This window comes from Aphelocoma coerulescens, chromosome 4, assembly GCF_041296385.1.
Source record: "Aphelocoma coerulescens isolate FSJ_1873_10779 chromosome 4, UR_Acoe_1.0, whole genome shotgun sequence".
Taxonomy (NCBI): Eukaryota; Metazoa; Chordata; class Aves; order Passeriformes; family Corvidae; genus Aphelocoma; species Aphelocoma coerulescens.
In genome coordinates, this window is record NC_091017.1 from 14,358,525 (window position 1) to 14,375,837 (window position 17,313).

At 38.8% G+C, this 17,313-nt stretch overlaps 1 protein-coding gene across 6 annotated transcripts in view; it reads left to right on the plus strand.

Moving 5' to 3' along the window:
- GAB1 (GRB2 associated binding protein 1) overlaps window positions 1–17,313 on the plus strand; it is a 95,273-nt gene that overhangs the window by 51,193 nt on the left and 26,767 nt on the right. For all 6 annotated transcript variants that reach the window (XM_069012756.1, XM_069012755.1, XM_069012759.1 and 3 more), the window contains exons 2-3: window positions 5,154–5,448; window positions 15,980–16,193. In XM_069012756.1, coding sequence (XP_068868857.1) covers window positions 5,154–5,448; window positions 15,980–16,193 — 509 coding nt within the window. The remainder of the gene's footprint in view (window positions 1–5,153; window positions 5,449–15,979; window positions 16,194–17,313) is intronic.

Sequence of the window (17,313 nt, forward strand, 5' to 3'; positions counted from 1 at the left end):
ATAATGAAGTCACCTCAGGCTGTGTCTTTTGCTGTTCCTACTTCTCTCTGGTTCATGTTCTGCCTTCTGTTTACTTCATAAGTTATTTTGGAGCAATGAAATATCTTGTTGCGCATTTATGAAACACCAGGTATTTTTTTGGCATCTTCCTTGTGCCCCTGGGTAAGTCACTTCTTTCTGCCAGGTCTTAGTTGACGTCTCTGAGAAAAGAGGATGCCAAGGATGCCAAATAGTGCCCTTTTAAAGTACTCTGTGAGTACAGAGATGCAAACCTAAGCACAAATGTCTGCTCACTTGAGAGATGAGAAGGAAGGCCTGAGATTTGTAATTTTATTCTTGGGTTTATGGTCATACATGGGGAAAGATTTATTAGCAGTGTTACTGAAGTGGGGTATAAGTGATACCCTCTTTGGCTTAGCCAGTGTGGAGCAGTTTTGAAAGATTTTTTTTACTTAATGCTACCCAGAAGAGAAATGGTGACAAATGTGCTAGAAGAGGAAAATCAGCTTTAAGCAACCTTAGAATGGTGGATAATAACAGTAGGAAACTACAGAAGGATAATCGATCAGTATATCAGTAAGCAGTTACTCAGCCATGTGAGAGCAAAATCTGTAAAAGATGGACCAGAAAAAGCTGTCTTTGATTTAACATCTCTAAGCTTTTATTTAAACGTGTCATGTAATCATTTGGGCCTCTCGAGCAACAGCTTAAGGGGATCTAAATGGAAGGTTAAATCCTTTTAAAAATATAAATTATCTGCTCTTTCCTGCCCCTTCCTCCTTCCTTTCCCTTTCCATTTACACATACATCCCCTATTTCCTACATCTTTGAACTACAGCCAGCAGCTGAATGAGGTACATCTCAAGTGAATATGAGGAGAGGGGAGGGGAAAATAATCGCTAAATGTAAAGATTAAGGGAAGTATAGCTACAACTTCTTCAACAGATATGCCTCTTGTAAATAGAATATATTGTAAATTCTGTGTACTGCATACAACTTTAGCTAGAGTAGTTAAAAAAACCACAACTAAGCCCTAACACTGCTGCATGATGCTTTCTGTCAATTTCTTAGCTCATTCATTCACATTGAAACCCGCAGTGTGCATATACCTTAGGGAAATAAAATCCTAATCATAGGAATACCTTGGTTTTACTTCGTAAATCAAAATGCTGTGTGAAAGATACAGAATTCCACTGTTCCTTTGATCATTTGATGCTCTGTGGGTGAGCAGCTTGTCACATTTCAGCCTCCCTCAAAAGCAAGCAAACAAGCTCGTTTCTATAGTTATGATGGTCTCATGATACGATGGTCTCATGACAGAAGCAGGACAATGTTTGGCAGGCATGGTGGTGTCCTGTGTTAGGCCAGCTGATCTGCTGTGCAGCCCAGAGGAGAAAACAAGCTGAGAGGCACACAAGGCCTTTCTTAGACTCAGAGAAAAGCAGCAAACCTTGTTAAACTGTATTTTGTAATAATTTACAAAGCCTACACAGGCTTCTAGTGAACTTGATTGCCATGATGTTTGCCTTACAGCACTTATAAAAGGAGCCATTTTTCTTCTGAATTAGGTATTTGCTCTGCAAGCAGTGTTTAGTGACTAAGTGCTAGTATAAAATGTATTTTTAAACCCTATTTATATTAATAACACATTTTATACATTTGAGTAAATCTTTCTTTTAAAAAAAATTTGCTCAGTTTTCTTCCCAAAATTAAAAAACTGTACAAAATATTTAAATCGTATACTGGCTGGTTTTTTTTGACTTCTCAAACTTAAAGTAGTTGACTTGTAGCACAGAAAACCAGTATTGGATAATGTATGGCTGATAATACCATCAGTTATGTGACAGATAAATAATTGGTATCTTTAATTGTCCTGTGTCATAAATTGGTTGCATCTTTTTGGGCAATTATGAGAAATAGTTTGTAGCATGCTCTTCTGTAAGAGGAAACACAAAATTTTCAAACAAAAATGACCAAATGGGTTAAAAAAAAAAGAAGATTATAAACTTGCATAAGTACGTATTTGCACATGTGCACTCTCTCTTTTAGAGATTTCTCTTTGGAAAGCTGTTGCTGAAGAAGCTCTTCCTTGCACATACAACACAAATAACACACTATTCTATACTTCAGTGGGGCAGTGCACAGCTATCGTTGCAGCGACAAATACTCAAATGTTAAAAATAGATCAAGCTTTAAGAATCCCAGATATTTTCAAATAACAAAGAGTGATTTATGTGAGCTCATTTTGCACTTTGACAAAGTATAGAGGCACTTTTGTACTATGATTAGCAAGGGTGCTGATGTCAGTTCGCTTGTCTAGCTTTAAGCTTTATTCTGCTGCTAAATTGTGCTTTGTACTGTAATCCAGAGAACCTTTGTATCTGCCTTATTAGTGTGTAGTTTATGGAATTGCTTTTGTTTTTGAATATAATCTGTGCCAGTTTCAGAGAGTGTGACTCACTATAGGACTGAAATAAATGTGCGCATATACACTATGTGAAAACTCTTCAAAAATAGTAGCAGGTGCTAGCAGGCTAAATTCAATGTTTTAAATACTTTATAGTTGCTGTTTTGTAGCCTGAAGGGCTGAAAGGAAATTCTTTTTAGCTGGTTGGTTTTTCTCAGTTTTAGAGTCCTATTTACTCATTAATACTCAACAGAAATTGTCAGGATTGCTAAGAACCTTTCACTCCCTGACACAGTACAAGAAATAAACTTTTAGAAGAGGCACGCCTGGTTGATACAGAGTTGATGGAGTTTTTTTGCATGGGGTTTTGTTGTTGCACAAATTGTGAGACAAAACGCATCATGCTTCTCAATTGCTCTTGCTCCTCTCCTATCTCGAATCTTTTTCCTCCTGATTTCTGCTTTGAAAATTTCATCTGAGTGACTGAAGGCTGAGGTTAAAGATAAAGCTTGTTTCTGAAGCAGTTTGTAGCAGTTATCTGTGATCAGCCTTGCCCAGAGAGAGAGCCTCCGCTACTGAAGTTTCCTGTTATCCCAGCATCTAAGTTGTCACTTGATTTGGAAACGGGAAACAAAACAAACTCTGCCAATGTTTTTGGGTCACTGTTAAATGGTGCTTATCCAGCTGTGCTACTAGAATATACTCACTTTTGAAATCTAAATTGAAGGGGTTTAATCTCTTACATCTTCTACATTTTAACTGTTCATCCAGTTAAACTTACTGCTACCATGGAAATAGTTGCTTGAGACTTTGACTTGATTCACATAGTTCAGCATTTAAGGACAGATGCTGTTATTCAGAACTAAAATAAATACAATTGTTTTGTAAAGTATAGACATTATTTAAAAAAAAAAAACTTTTAGAGCTTTGGTAGTTGGAGAATGGAACACAAGCCTTAATTAAGATGTCTGTCATTTTTCCCTTTCTCCTGTTCTCTGTATTATCTTTTCATAATAGCTTTGTAAGCTTGATACCCTGAAAAGGCATGCCTACTTCACAATGAGGGTTTTGTGAGTCTCTGGGGCAAAGCTGACGGCACTTGTTCAGAGCTCGGAGATGGCAGTGGAGTTCTTGCTCTTTCTCCCTTATGTCCTCCTTCCACAAGTTTGTTTGAAGGTAGCAGCCACAAAAAATTAAATGGGTGCACTCTTGTGCCTCACAAAAGTGGCTCTGAATCTTTCCCTAATACATAGTAAGAAACTCTTGTTTTCAAAGCTGCTGTCCCAGTGTTTAAAGGACATCACACATCTTGACCCCTTCTGGGACCATCCTTGCTGATTCCATTTCTTTCCTTCGTTAGGATGCAGCCATGGCTGGTCAAAAGGAAAATGTACTCACCTGTCTTATTCATGCATTTCTTCTGCTGGTTTTTTTTAATCTTCCAAAGGACTTGCTGACCATCTTGTTTGGATTTCCTAAAGAAATTTCAGGTGGAGTGCCTTGGGGCATGGTGTGGTTCTGTGGGGTAATGCACAGTGGCTTGGCTACTGCACTGATTTACCTTGGTCTCCAACTTTGCTGAAAAGTATAAGAGCAAATGGATGACACAGTGATGGCTCCCCACTGTGTCTGGGCTCTGCTTTCAGACTTCTCAGTGTGAAAGCAGTGCAGCTCTCGTAGTGGGCCATGACAGTATGTCTGTTTTCTTCCACTGTGCCCATTATCCTGGCACTATATAAAGAAGCTGCTAGCACAGTATTGCTGATAGAGCTGAGGAACAAAAGTGCAGCCAAGTGGGGCAGTAAAGATGCAGCTGGAAGCAGCAGGACAGCTGTATGCTGAGCTTGGTTGCGTGGTTTGAGTTAAGGTCTTTGATGAGAATTATGGCAGGTGATGGAGGCCCACGGGATGAAAGGCAGCTGAGGATTAGTTAGAGAATGAGACATTTTGCTTTTGCCTTTCTCTCAGACCAGCGTCTTTCTGCAGCATCAGGAGGGCTGGTATAATAAGCACAGTGTCAGTCTATCAAATTCATTTCTTCTGTATCTTCCCCAAAGACCAAGTCTACATGGTAAAACTATAACATTTGGTCATTCTCTCCACCCCCATCTCTCTAACGGTTTCAAAAAATAATAATGTTGCTCTTTTTCTGTAAGAAGTACTACTGTAGAAATATGATGAGGTTCTGAGTGCAGACGTGCCCTGGCATTGAGGAGAGTGTACAATGTGAGCATTGTCTGTTCTTTAAATGCAAGTTGCTATCGTTGAGTATCAGTGAAAAATTCAGTTAAAATGCATCAGCTTGAAACAACAGATATTGGAAACAAAACACCATGGAGCACTTAAAGATGTATTCTATTTTGGTTTTCCCATGCCTATGAGAGCTTTCTTCAGAAGCCCTTTGTGTGTGCTTTTTCCCCCCCTCTCCTGGTCCCCACCCCACTTTTTCTTTAGTGTATTTATGCTTTCTCATTTTGTAAACAGTGATTTAATTTATATATCCACTTGTTACAAACAAAGCCAAGATATAAAATTTAAAATACAAATTCACTAATCCTCAAGTCCACTGCTGTAATAATAACTAAATAATGTCAAATGTGGGTATCTGGTGTGTAACCTCTTAGAATAAAAATTGAACTACTTATTAGTACAGGGTTCAACCCAGGTTGAAACCACGCACAACAGGTCTTAAAGTCTGATTTCTTCCTTCTAATTTTTCTCCCTTTTTCCTCTCCCCAATTTCCAGGCATGGAAGAGAAGATGGTTTGTGCTTCGGAGTGGCCGCTTAACAGGGGATCCAGATGTATTGGAATACTACAAAAATGACCATGCCAAGAAGCCTATCCGTATTATTGACTTAAATTTGTGTCAACAAGTGGATGCTGGATTAACGTTCAACAAAAAGGAGTTTGAAAACAGCTATATTTTTGATATCAACACTATAGACCGAGTTTTCTATTTGGTAGCAGACAGCGAGGAGGAGATGAATAAGTGGGTTCGATGTATCTGTGATATCTGTGGGTTCAACCCTACAGATGAGGGTAAGTTCTGTTGCTTTTTCTGAGAAAGTGCAGTGCCTACATGTGAAGAACATTTCAAAGATCAGATGACTATCTTTAGCTGGCATATGTTTTAAAACTTGTGTGTATTGGCATTAAAACTTCCTTGTTACCCTGAATAAAAGCAAGCAGAACAGAGGGAGATATTCAGAATTTGTTACAAATTAAGTGTGCTGTAGAACTTGGATGACACTTTTCTGTTCTGTGTCATTTTAGGTCTTGGGAGTATAGGAAAAATCTCTAAGTAAAATCATGCACGGCAGTAGATCTTCATAATCATCAAAGGAATCCCATTTGGTATAAAAACATATGGTTATGCAAGCAGGAATGAGTGCAAAATGTCAGGTTTCTAATATTACCATTTCTCCGTCTGCTTTGAAACTTGGGGGAAAAAAAATCCACCCTCCATCATCTGAAATAAACAAAAAATAACTTGCACTATCCAGCTCTAATCCTACCAAAATAGATATTGTGTGAAGGCAGCTTGTATGAAACATGGTGTGTTTAATTCCTTGCAAATACCTTGTGGCCATTCCTTGTCCTGAATCCATTCTTATTCATTTACTTATTATTCCTGCATTCCTTGTGGAGATTAGTGGGTTACATGACTTGCTGTAGTTCTGTGCACAGTTCCAAGAAAAGATTTAATAGAAGTGGTAATAGGGTTATAAGGCATGCCTGACTGAAGGGGCTAGAATTAAATCCCTGCTTTTTGTAGGATTGTGGATTGAAGGAGGTGAGGGAAAAAAGGGGCTTGCATCACTTTGCTCCAGCGAAATCTTCAGAAGTGACTGGAAAATACTGTTGTGTGTTCTGAAGAAGGGGCCCTTTTCTTTCTCCTTATTGCAGTTTTGAACTACAACTTTGTCTTGAAAACCTCATCTATGAATTGTCGCTCTAATAGCAAATTTGGGGAAGGGTGCTTGTTTTGACAGTTCCAGCGTGTTTTCGTGGCATCCTGAGCACACCCCGGAGCACCTGCAGCACGTCTCAGAGAGCGACTGCCATGTGATTCAGTGCTCAGCCTGCCAGGTGTCCCTGTGTTTCCAGAGAGGGGTGAGCAGGGGGTTAATACACCAGTGCAGCTGTGGGCAGAAGTCCTTGGTTCTGGGGACAAGCTAGGAATCTGGTATCTAAGGAGGAAACGTTCACCTGGCAGCTCTTCATCAGAGCACAAAGGAGCATGTATCAATTGCATGGAACAGAGAGGTGGGTTCCCCTCAAAACCATCAGACCTTTCCTCTGAGAGCTGGTGTATTGTTAGCCCTTAGTTTTCTGTCATTGAACTGAAGATGAAACGTGCTGTGGATGTGGAGATATGTAACTGTGCCCTCACAAACTGATTTTTGCTTCAGTGAATTGTATCAATAACTTCTCCCCATTGTACTCTCATTGCATGTTTCATCTTTGGCGTTTTAGCTTTGGCTGAATTGTTCCAACACCTTTACTTCACACAACTGAGAGTTGACAGTACTGTCTGTTTTGTGGGTTTAGTGATGCCTTGCAGTGCACTGAGGAAGAATTAAAAAAAGGAAAATGGGAAAATCAGTTGCTGAGTCTTTATTGCCAAGTTCTTATTTTTCCAAGATGAATCTTCCTGCCAATGGAAGAGCAAGTCATAAATGTACTTTATAAAATCTGTGTTCTCCCGCCGTTTATTTCGGGAAGTTAAAGAACAGGTGAAGTTCAGACAGTAAAAATGTGTTATTATTTTAGTCTGGAACTAAACAAAAAGAGTATGGGACATAACCAATCTTCCTTTTAGCCTGTGGAAGAAGAAGGTATAGTTTTCTTTGAAGCTGGACAAAATGTCTCTTGCCAGACTGATTAAGGGTTGTGTTGTGAGAGTCCTGTCATTGACATCCTTAGCTCAATCAAGAACTAGGGACACCACTGCACTATTGCTTCTGCTGGGGTTCATTTTGAAGCCCAGGCCCATTTCCTCCTTGGGTTTATAAAGAAAAAAATGTTACAAGATGGTGGTAGCTACTGCTATTAGAAAACAAATGTGGAGTTTCTGTTTTGGTGTTGGGATAAATGAGGGAGAAAGAGTCGTAACTGTAGAGAGACCAGAAAAATAAAGATCAGAGTAGCTCTAAGCTGCTCCTTTCATGCATAGCGAAGATTCAGAGATTCCTGTGCTGTAAAGTTTGGGGGATTTTTTATTTCATTGGAAATTATTTTGAGTACTCATTTTTACCTAATGCTTTATTTTGACCTTCCAACTAGAAATTGATCTATACATGTGAAATCTGTTCATTGTGGAGATCTGCAATGTTACATTTGTATTTGGGTAGAGTAGATAAATTTATGTTCTTCAGTCATAATTACAAGCATAGAGTCTTCACATTTCTGGTTGCATCATAGTGTAGGGTAATTTGTAATGATTGCATTACAATTACAATATATGCAATATTTGGCTTTTTATAGGGACTTTCTTTTATGAAAGGGTTCACAGTGATTTAGTTATTTTAAACTTAAGACAGAAACAGGAAGAAATTTTTATTTTAAATAAGGTCAATGAATCTTTTACTTTTAGAAATAAATTTCTGGGTACTGTTTATGTTTTCTTAGCTAATGCTTCTTGTTTTCAAATTAAAAAGTTTCTTTGTGTAGCATCTTCTGTTTAAAACACATATGCAAAGTTGTAGGGAGCTATATATGAGCATTCAGTTTGGGTTTGCCACAGTTTCATACTGCACTTACATCATTCATATTTTCTCTGTAAGATCATGATATTATAGATCATCTAGAGGTTAAAATGGAACTATAAGGCAAAAATATGTCACCAGTGTTTTGTGTGCTTTGAACTCTAGTGAGAGACAATCTGGGATGGAGAGACTGAATGGACCTGGGTAATGACTATTCTGTGCCTGCTGCTGTGGAGATGTCCTCTGAAATACTGTGGCCTGAACTTTCAGAAGGATGAGGATAAATGTTTAAAGAAAGGTAGAAATAGAGGAAGTGGATTTCTAAAAGTGATTGATGAGAAGAAAAGTTGAAGGATTTTTTTTCCCCTGAGAAGAAAATACTGAGGGAAGAACTGACTTTCAAAAAAAGCAGTGATAAGCAGGACATGATTAGTTGTTATCTGAAGAGAGAAGTAACTTGTTTTTCTCTCAGTGAGTGATGTAATGATAAGGAAAATCTTTCAAAGGATATATAGGCTGTGAAAGCCCTTCCCCAGAATTTAGTGGATGAATATTTTATATGTGATCCAACTCCATGTTTCTGCAATTTAGTGAATTGCGTGCTTGGCAGAGCAGGGGAAAGAGGAAATGATCTTACTATATGCAAGCATGTTACTTGGATGAATTCATTTGAATAAAGATAGCAATAGCAAAATAAACCAGAAGAAATAACAAGATAGAGCAGAAGAGGGAAAAAGGGAAGAACAAGATGTTGAAATCTACAATTACATTTACACAAATAATTAAATGTGGTGAAAAAAGTTTCTGTCATCCTAAGGACCATACTTTGAAGGAGCTGCAGCTGACTTCACATGCGATGCTTTCAAAGTTTCTGTTCAGGCTGCTGCTATGTGGTGTATGCCCTCATACCTTTCTGCCTTTGAAACAATACAAGTATTTTTGGGTAACCATGCTTTTCTAAAATGATGTTCTGATAATCTGTGCACTGCAGGTTGATCACAGCTTGGGTGCAATACCAGAGACTGACAGGATGAACATAACTTCACCTTCCCACCCTGATTCTTTGTCTTTGATAAATAAATAGAGGTTGTTGTAGGTGTTTAGGGTGCCCTTCCTTGAAGGGTCTGCCTGTAAGAAATAAAAAATGTTCTTCTTCGACAGCTTTAACAAGTGGATGACAGGGGCTGGCACACTTGGCAAATCAAAATTGCCATCCCAATAACATATGTTGAATATTTGAGACCTTGGTCATCAAAAGGCTCAAAAGTGAGGAGAAATAGCTGACCTTTTAGATGAAGGAAGGGAGGCTCTGGAGTAGCCTAAAGAGAAGTGCAATGACTGAGTAATAAGCTTAAAAAATATTTGCAACAAGTTTGCACTATGGAGATGATGCACTTAATGAAGAGTTGAGGTGTTTTTGTATCTCTCTGATATGATTAACTAGAAAGAATTGTTGGCTCAAAGGTGACATGCCAGAAGTATGGGTGACTGATGACCTGGAGTGCAGTAAAAAAGAACACAAAAGAACTGAGTTAAGCATATGAGAGAAACGCTCCAGAGATGGGTTGTGGGTCTGTTGTCACAGAAGTGAGGCAGTAGGTTTAGAAGGAACAGGGGCATAAAGGCATCTCTTTTGTGAGGGCTTTTTTGATTGCTTACTTTGAGTAAGTAAAGTTTGGGGGATAATGGCTACTGAGACATACAAATATGATTTTCTTTAAGGGTGAAATTACTGAGAGGAAGGTGATGATAGACTGTGAAGAATGAATACATGTTAGAGCTTTCTGGCAAAATTTAATAGGAGTAATCAAGGGTTTGATAGAGCTGGTAGCTGGTGGCTTGAGCTGAGTAAAAGGAGGCAAAGCTGAGATGATCATTGCCTGTTATCCAAAGGAGAAAGAGAAGACAGCAGACAGGACTAGGATGTCTTCTGCTTCAGATGATGTGCTAAAAGTACAGGTGGTTAAGTGAGATGATGATGATGAATAGAGCACAAAATCTGCAAGAGTAGGTCTTCCCTTATGAGATGTGAGGAAAAAATACATATAATTAAAAAATAATTTACTATTGGGGTATAATCAGAATCTTAATCTTGAGCGTTTGAGGTAATTATCTTAAGCTGACAGCTGCATGTTACAGAAGTTCATGTGGAAATCTATTGAAAAATAGACTGAATCTATTACGCCTAGGTAATTAATTTAATTTTCTCTGGTTCCTGCTGGACACCTCTTGTGCTATTAACATTACTTGAGTCACTGGGAGAAGGGTTGGAAAGGTGTATTGCAGGTTGCTGTCGCTCAAGCCGTGAGGTGCTGGGAGGCAGCACATGGATTGATGGAAGCCTCTTGAACAGAGATTCCTACAGCCCAGGCACCAAGCTGGAGCCCCAGCTGGGAAAAGTCACCATGTGGTCAGAGCACCAGGCTCTGCCTAGGAAAGCTCTGGGCCTTTTCAGTGAAGAAAAAGAATTCCCAAGCTTTTTAATGTGGTGGGCTGCACTGATTCTCTTCACGAGCACTTGAAGAAGTTAGTCTATAACAGGACTCCTTGATTATTTTTCCTGTGTCACCCAGCCTGTGTGCCATCTGAAGATGGGGAGAACAGGCTACAGATGTTTCTCTTATTTCTCCTTTTAAATGAACAGTCTTCAAAAGAAAATTACAGGTGGAGAGGGGGAGTCAATTCCGAGTGCAAATGCTTTTGGTATTTTCAAATTTTAAATGGGTAACCAAAAGTGCAGCTTAAAATTACATATGAACTGCAGATAGTAAGTACTAAATTTCAGATGTTAACTCTGAAAGCTGGAAACTTGAGCGTGTGATGGAACCTGGAACAGTTGGTTGTGTTTCTGGTTCAGATGGAGGAGGCAGGGTTGTCCTGGGCATAATGTACAGTGCTGAGTTCCTCATTCCTTAAATAGGGTATCATGTTCATCTTCAGAAAGAGAGAGATACTGTGAGATTATATTAAACTAAAAAAACAAACCTATGAAATGCACAGGAACTTTTTATTAGAGCATTATAAAGGACTTTCTCTGGGTGCAGCAGAAAGGTTCAGTATTGAGCTTTACTGCATAGATTTCATATTGATGCCAAGCTGATCACTTAATGCCAAAACCCAAACCCAGGCTCATGTGTCTGTGCCCCTTTTGGGCTGGATCTGGCTCTCATCTGTTGAGGTAATGTGTGAAAAGAGAAAGCACCCACCAGCATACATGTCCTTGTGCTCCGTGCGTGCGCATGTGGCCCTTTGATTCCAGGATCTCTCGAACAAACAAAGAAGTTCTTTTAAGGTTTCAGCTGAAGTTATGAAGTTTGTTTTTTTTAAATTATGGCTCTTACTATTGTATCTGTAAATTTTTGCACAAAGTTATTGCTCTGGTATTTTGTTGGCCACTGGTTATAACACCTGCATTATAGTAAGTGGATTGAATGAAACATCTCAGAAGAATAGAAGAATCATGCCATTGCACATCTGTTGCTGATTCACTGTTGCAATGGGAAAATCCCATTTCTGTTCTCATATTTCTACCTACAATGTGCAAAGAAATGCATTTTCTTACTTTGATAGCAATTTTGACATTTAAAGAAATGCTTGCTGTAATAAGGCCTCTGTGTTTTGTTCACTATGAGAACATTGCCAGTTTTTGCATAATTAGATATTAAGTGACTGTATATCATAGTGTAGAAAACAATTTAATTTTTGCTTTCATTAAAAAAAAAAAACCAAAAAAATCCAAACCAAAATACAAACCCAATCCTAAATGGAAACTCCCACACTCAGATCTTTTTCTAGGTTGCACACAAAGCACAGATATATAGGAACTGGTGGAATAAAGAAACTTTATATAGTTAAGAAGGAAGAAAGAGAAGCCTTTTATTATTCTTGTTCAGAAAATGCTCCTTTTACCTCATTAATTTTATATGATACAAAAATAGTTATGAGGAAAAAAGTATAAATTCTAGTGAAGATGAAGCCTATAGCTGCTCTTAAGAAGCCAACTGAGAAAAGATAAAACTCTTGCCCTGTTTTGAGAAAGCTGCTTGTTCTAGCTGTACTGAATGCAGGAATTATAAAAACAAAATAGGATTCTTGTTAGACTCATTTGCATGTTAAATATTCTGGCTGTTTTTCCAGCTCCCAGTTATTTCAAAGCAGTCCGAGTGTCTGAGTTCTGGGAACAAACCAAATGACTTACAACACTCTTTGGTGTGCAGATGACCCCTTCCCTAAAAATCTGCTAGTCCAAAGTGAAGCAAGTTGACGATTGTACTCTTTGAAATCATAATAGGCTGCTGGGAGAGAAACTTTCCTTCATATCAGCTTCAGAGTACGTGGCTGAAGAGAATATTTGAGAAGGTGCAGATAGGCAAACAGCCTTCATTTGCTCAGTGATGAAAGCTTTAACATTACTGCTTCCCTTGTAGGCAAATTTGAAATGGCATCAATGCATAAAGATAATCTGAAGTGCTTTAGACCAAGTTCAGTTTCTCTTTAAATCAGGCATTAGCCCACACTATTTAACACATAGAAAATGCCTGTATGAGGACAAGTTTCACATCAGAAAGTTGGTATTTTAATAGTTAATGGTCTATACACTGAAAAACCTCAATACTCAACCAAACCACACAAACCCCAGACTCAAGCAAACCCCACACAGATCTGTAGGAGGATCAGGGATTTTATCAAGCATTATCTGTGTCAAAATAAATGAGGCAACTCATCAGAAGGAAAGTGTCCCTAACGATCCATTAACATTAATGGGCTCCAAATCCCTGCTCAGAGAACAGATCATAAACCTTCCAGACAGCTGGACAGCATCACCTTTAATATTCAGTAACAATTGAAAGGGAAAGGTTAGGATAGGAACAGAATGAATCATTGTTATGTCTTTGTAAATCAGAAAGTGTGTCCCAGACATTTTTTTTGTGCTTTGTGTGCAGTAGTTAGTTTCCCTTCTCAGGAAAAAAAAAGTAGCAGAGCTAGGAAAGGTGAGGGTAAAGGGAAACCTGAGGTGCAATGAAATGGCTTCTGCACCAGGAAAAATTTAAGCAGCACCAACTCAGTAAAAACTACCACAAAGTTGTGTAAAGTTGGGAATGGGAATTATGAGTAGGAGGCAATTGTTCACAGTTTCTCTGAAGATGGGAGCTGAAATATATCAAGTGAAGCTATGAGGCAGCAGGCTTAAAAGGAAGTGGGTTTTCATGTTGTGTGTAATAAGGTGTGGACCTCACTGCCACAGGATGGTAGTAAAGGTCAAAATTATAAAGACACTCAAAGAAATAGGAGAAATTCAGAGAACAGTGTGTCAGAGGCTGGTCAGCAGAGGCTGTGGAAACAGCCTCTGCCGTGGGGTGCCCCAGAAGCTGGAGCAGTACATCAGACTTGGTGGATACATTGGTCCTCTTTCAAAATTCTTGATTTTATTTTTCCCTGGAAAGTTACCCTTGAGTCTTGCTGCTCTTCCTGGGAATGCTAGTGCATGGTCTGTGTAATTGCATCAGGTCACGTAGGCATCTTACTGTGTACCTGTTGGGCTCTCCTGACTGCATGAGGGCTGACTGACACACCCATCTTCCCTGGAAGCCCCAGGGATATCCTGTTTGATTTCTTTTTTCCCCTCGTGTGAACTTGGCACCGAGCAGTTCCAATGACATGAAGGCTGGTGTAGCCAGGGACCAGGAATGGGGTGGGGACTGTGCCACAGAGAAGCTCTTGAGGATCTCATCTCTAAGTGTGGTCAAAGAATGATGTATTTGGCAGGAAACCTTTCTTCCACACTCTTACTGGTGCATAAATGTACTTGTGTTCCTCAGTTAGGCAGGGGGCAGGGCAGAGAGCTGCTTGTCTTTTCTCCCACTACCACTTTTCCAGGAACAAGAAGTACATTCCTGGTAGATCCACTCAGGCGCTTCCCTTTTCCTGCTGTTGAACCCCAGCAACAGGGGAATCAAGAAACATTAGTAGGTGCCTCAAAAAGCCTCCTTCCAGCTCTTGAATTTCCTAAATGATAGAAAGCTGTTCATGTTTTGTATTTCAGCCTGTAGAAAATAAACTGCTTTTTTAGTAGCTTTTGCATCCAAATACTGTTGCATTTGAAAGGAAGAAAGAAGTGACTCTAGAATATACATAAATAGGAAGAGCACAGGAATTATAAAGACAAGGGTATTTAAGTAAACATTGACTATTTTAAGTAACACTTCTCAGGGAACAATTAGTGTAATGAATTTTATCTTTTTTCCCCCATTTTTCTAAACCATAGGACATGGTCAGGAATTTTCAGGAATATATGTTTCAAGAAATGTAATGTGTAAAGATTTTATGAAGTATAAACATCTCTATACTATTATTTATCTGACCTGGGTGCATCCATTTATTTTTATGTGTGTGATCCCTGGATACAGTCTGGTTTTTCCTTTCTTCTGCTAACTAGTTTGATGAATAGGTCAGCCACAACCCTTCATAATAACTTTTTTTAGTCTATCCTACCTTTTCAGGTAGGTTGAGTTGACGAATTTTCATACACCTAGACTCTTCCACCCACATGGGTGTGGTGGGATTTAATTTCTGAGCCTGTTTAGGTACCATGGGAGTTCAAAGCAAGTGCTGCTATTTCTATTTCCACGTCTAAATCACTTGAACCTGGTGTACACAGAACTGGAAGCAGGGGGGCTGTGTTCTGGGCTGCTCATCTGGTTTTTCCCAGGGTAGTGCTGGGAAGCAGAAGCTGAATGAAGCTACTTTGTAGTGCATAGCTGGCCTGTAAGCCTGGCAGGAGCAGGAGCATTGGAAAATAATATGTTCATTTAAACAATGCTAAATAATCAGTGTCCATTCTTGGGATGAGCAAATTGGAATGTACAATGAGTTGCAAGTACAAGGGAGCCTTGATAATTGGGAAATGGTTTGCTTAATTATGTTGTTCTTCGTCAATGTGTCATTAAAACAATGAAAAAGTCAAATGATTATTTAATGTTGTGTGGTGTCGATATTTTCTAGTCTCCCAGATAATTTAATAGTCTGGATACATGTATTTGGAAGGAAAAAAGTTACTTTAGAATATACATGGATAGGAAGTAGATAAGAATTAGAAAGATAAGGTTGTCTTAAAAAAACCTCACAGTACACCTCTTTTCCCCCCAGCCCAAAAGAAAGCCAAACTAAGCCAAAACAAAACAAGAAGAGAAAACCAAAACCAAACCCAGCCACAACTGCTTCAATTATTGCACAACAATAAAAACTTAGGGTTGTAATCAGGGGGCTTAGTGGAACTTGTTACCTGTTGTACCTTTGCAATATTTTTGTAGTTGTAAGGGATCTTCCATTGCAAAAGCAGCACTTTTCCTGTTGATTTTCAGATACTGAGAGTGGCCAGGTCTTGCCTGGTGACTAATCTCAAACGCTGAAGTGACCTTGGTTAAAAAGGAATGAATACTTGCAACTGCTGACTCAGGTTGCCATATTCAAGTAATAACTTATGGGCCTTTGTCTGCTCTTGATTAAGACAATAGATTTGTGTTTTTAGCTGTATTAGTGCAGCTGTCAGCATCTTTGTTCTTTCTGTGGTCAGAAAGCGGGTTAAATAAGTCATTAAATAAGGCAGAACCTCTGTTTCCAAGGCTTACTTAAGAAATTGATTGCAGTTTGAAAATCTAAAGATTGAAATATGAATGTAAATATATTGAATATTTATATATATGAAACAAATGTTAGCATCCAGATGTTCTCATGTTCATCAATTTCACAAATTTGAGCTAAAACCTGAGATTTTTCACATCCTCTCTTAATAATTTTCTTTTCTTAATGTTGAAAAACTACTTCTTCACTGTGTAAAGAATTCTTTGCTTCTGTGTTTGCAGATGCTGTGAAGCCACCAGTTAGTTCTTTACAACCATCTGCTGAGTTACCCTTGCCCATCAACACTTCACCACCTTCCATGCAAGCAGAATCTTCCCTTCCTTCTCCTTATCGACTTATTAACGTCCCCCCTCTGGAGTCTTCCTCTGGTCAAGAAGATCCTCAAGACTACTTACTGCTAATAAACTGTCAAAGTAAAAAACCTGAACCTATGAGGTAGGTGACTTTTGTTTCTTAATAACACTTGTTTGTATTACAGGCCAAGAATGTTTGTGCTAAAAGCATTTTTTTATTGCCAAGCAATTGAGCATTTGGATGCACATGATCTACTTGGGGAAGCTGCCTGTAACTTTTCCTTCTTTTCTTTCCATGCATTAAACCTTTTGCTGCAATAGTAAGTTTTTGATAAGTGCTAGATCCATATTGCATTCTCCAAAAGTGTGGACAGCAATTGCCACCAGAAGTATCACAGTAATGCAGCAATCCAAGCATTTCATTGTAGCTTGGAGTGGTGCATGGTGCAGAGCAGAGAAGTACCCTTTCTTTAGCCACAATCTGGTGGGCTTAGTCTAGTCTAGGACTAGAAAAAGCTGGATGAATTTAGCCTTTCTCCCTCCTGGCATTTAGTGCCCCCATTTTGCTGGTTAAGGCTTTCATGGAAGGGGTTTAAAAAACATGCTGATTTTATTATCACCTGCAAGGTTACCACATCACTGAGTACCGTGATCTTCAAGTGGTATTTGTTTACTATTACTAGCATGGGTCAGACTCTCAAACAAGAAAAAAACCAATTATTTTATGATAACTAAGAATGCAGAGGCTGAAACCACTCAGCTTCCATATCCATTTCAGCTTTTTCCAAATAACAGATATATAAAAGGAAGCTCAAATAAGCTTTATTTTTTACTGAATAAAGAGTACCTACACAGTCAGTTCTCCAAAGAAATGTGCAATAGGAAATTTGAAGAAAAAATTTAGAACTTCTACCAAATTGAATCTCTATTTATTTCTCCAACTGCTACTTCTAACTTAAATAAATGTACAGCACCTCCTGCATAGGAGGATATGATATTCACAGAAGCTGCCTGGGAAATATCACTGTGGCTTGCCAGAATGGATCGTGGTGGCCATTCCTAGAGCAGGCTGCCTAGGGACATACTGGAATCTGTCCTCTTTTAAAAAAATGGTTTAAAAGAACCACAAATTAACTTGACTGGACAAGCTCCTGAGGAGCCTTACCTGATTTTGAGGGGTTTGCTTAGAGGTATTGGAAAAGCTCAGTGGATAGTGTCCAGAGGTTCTTTCAAGCCTTGAGCATTCTGTAGGAGAACCTTAT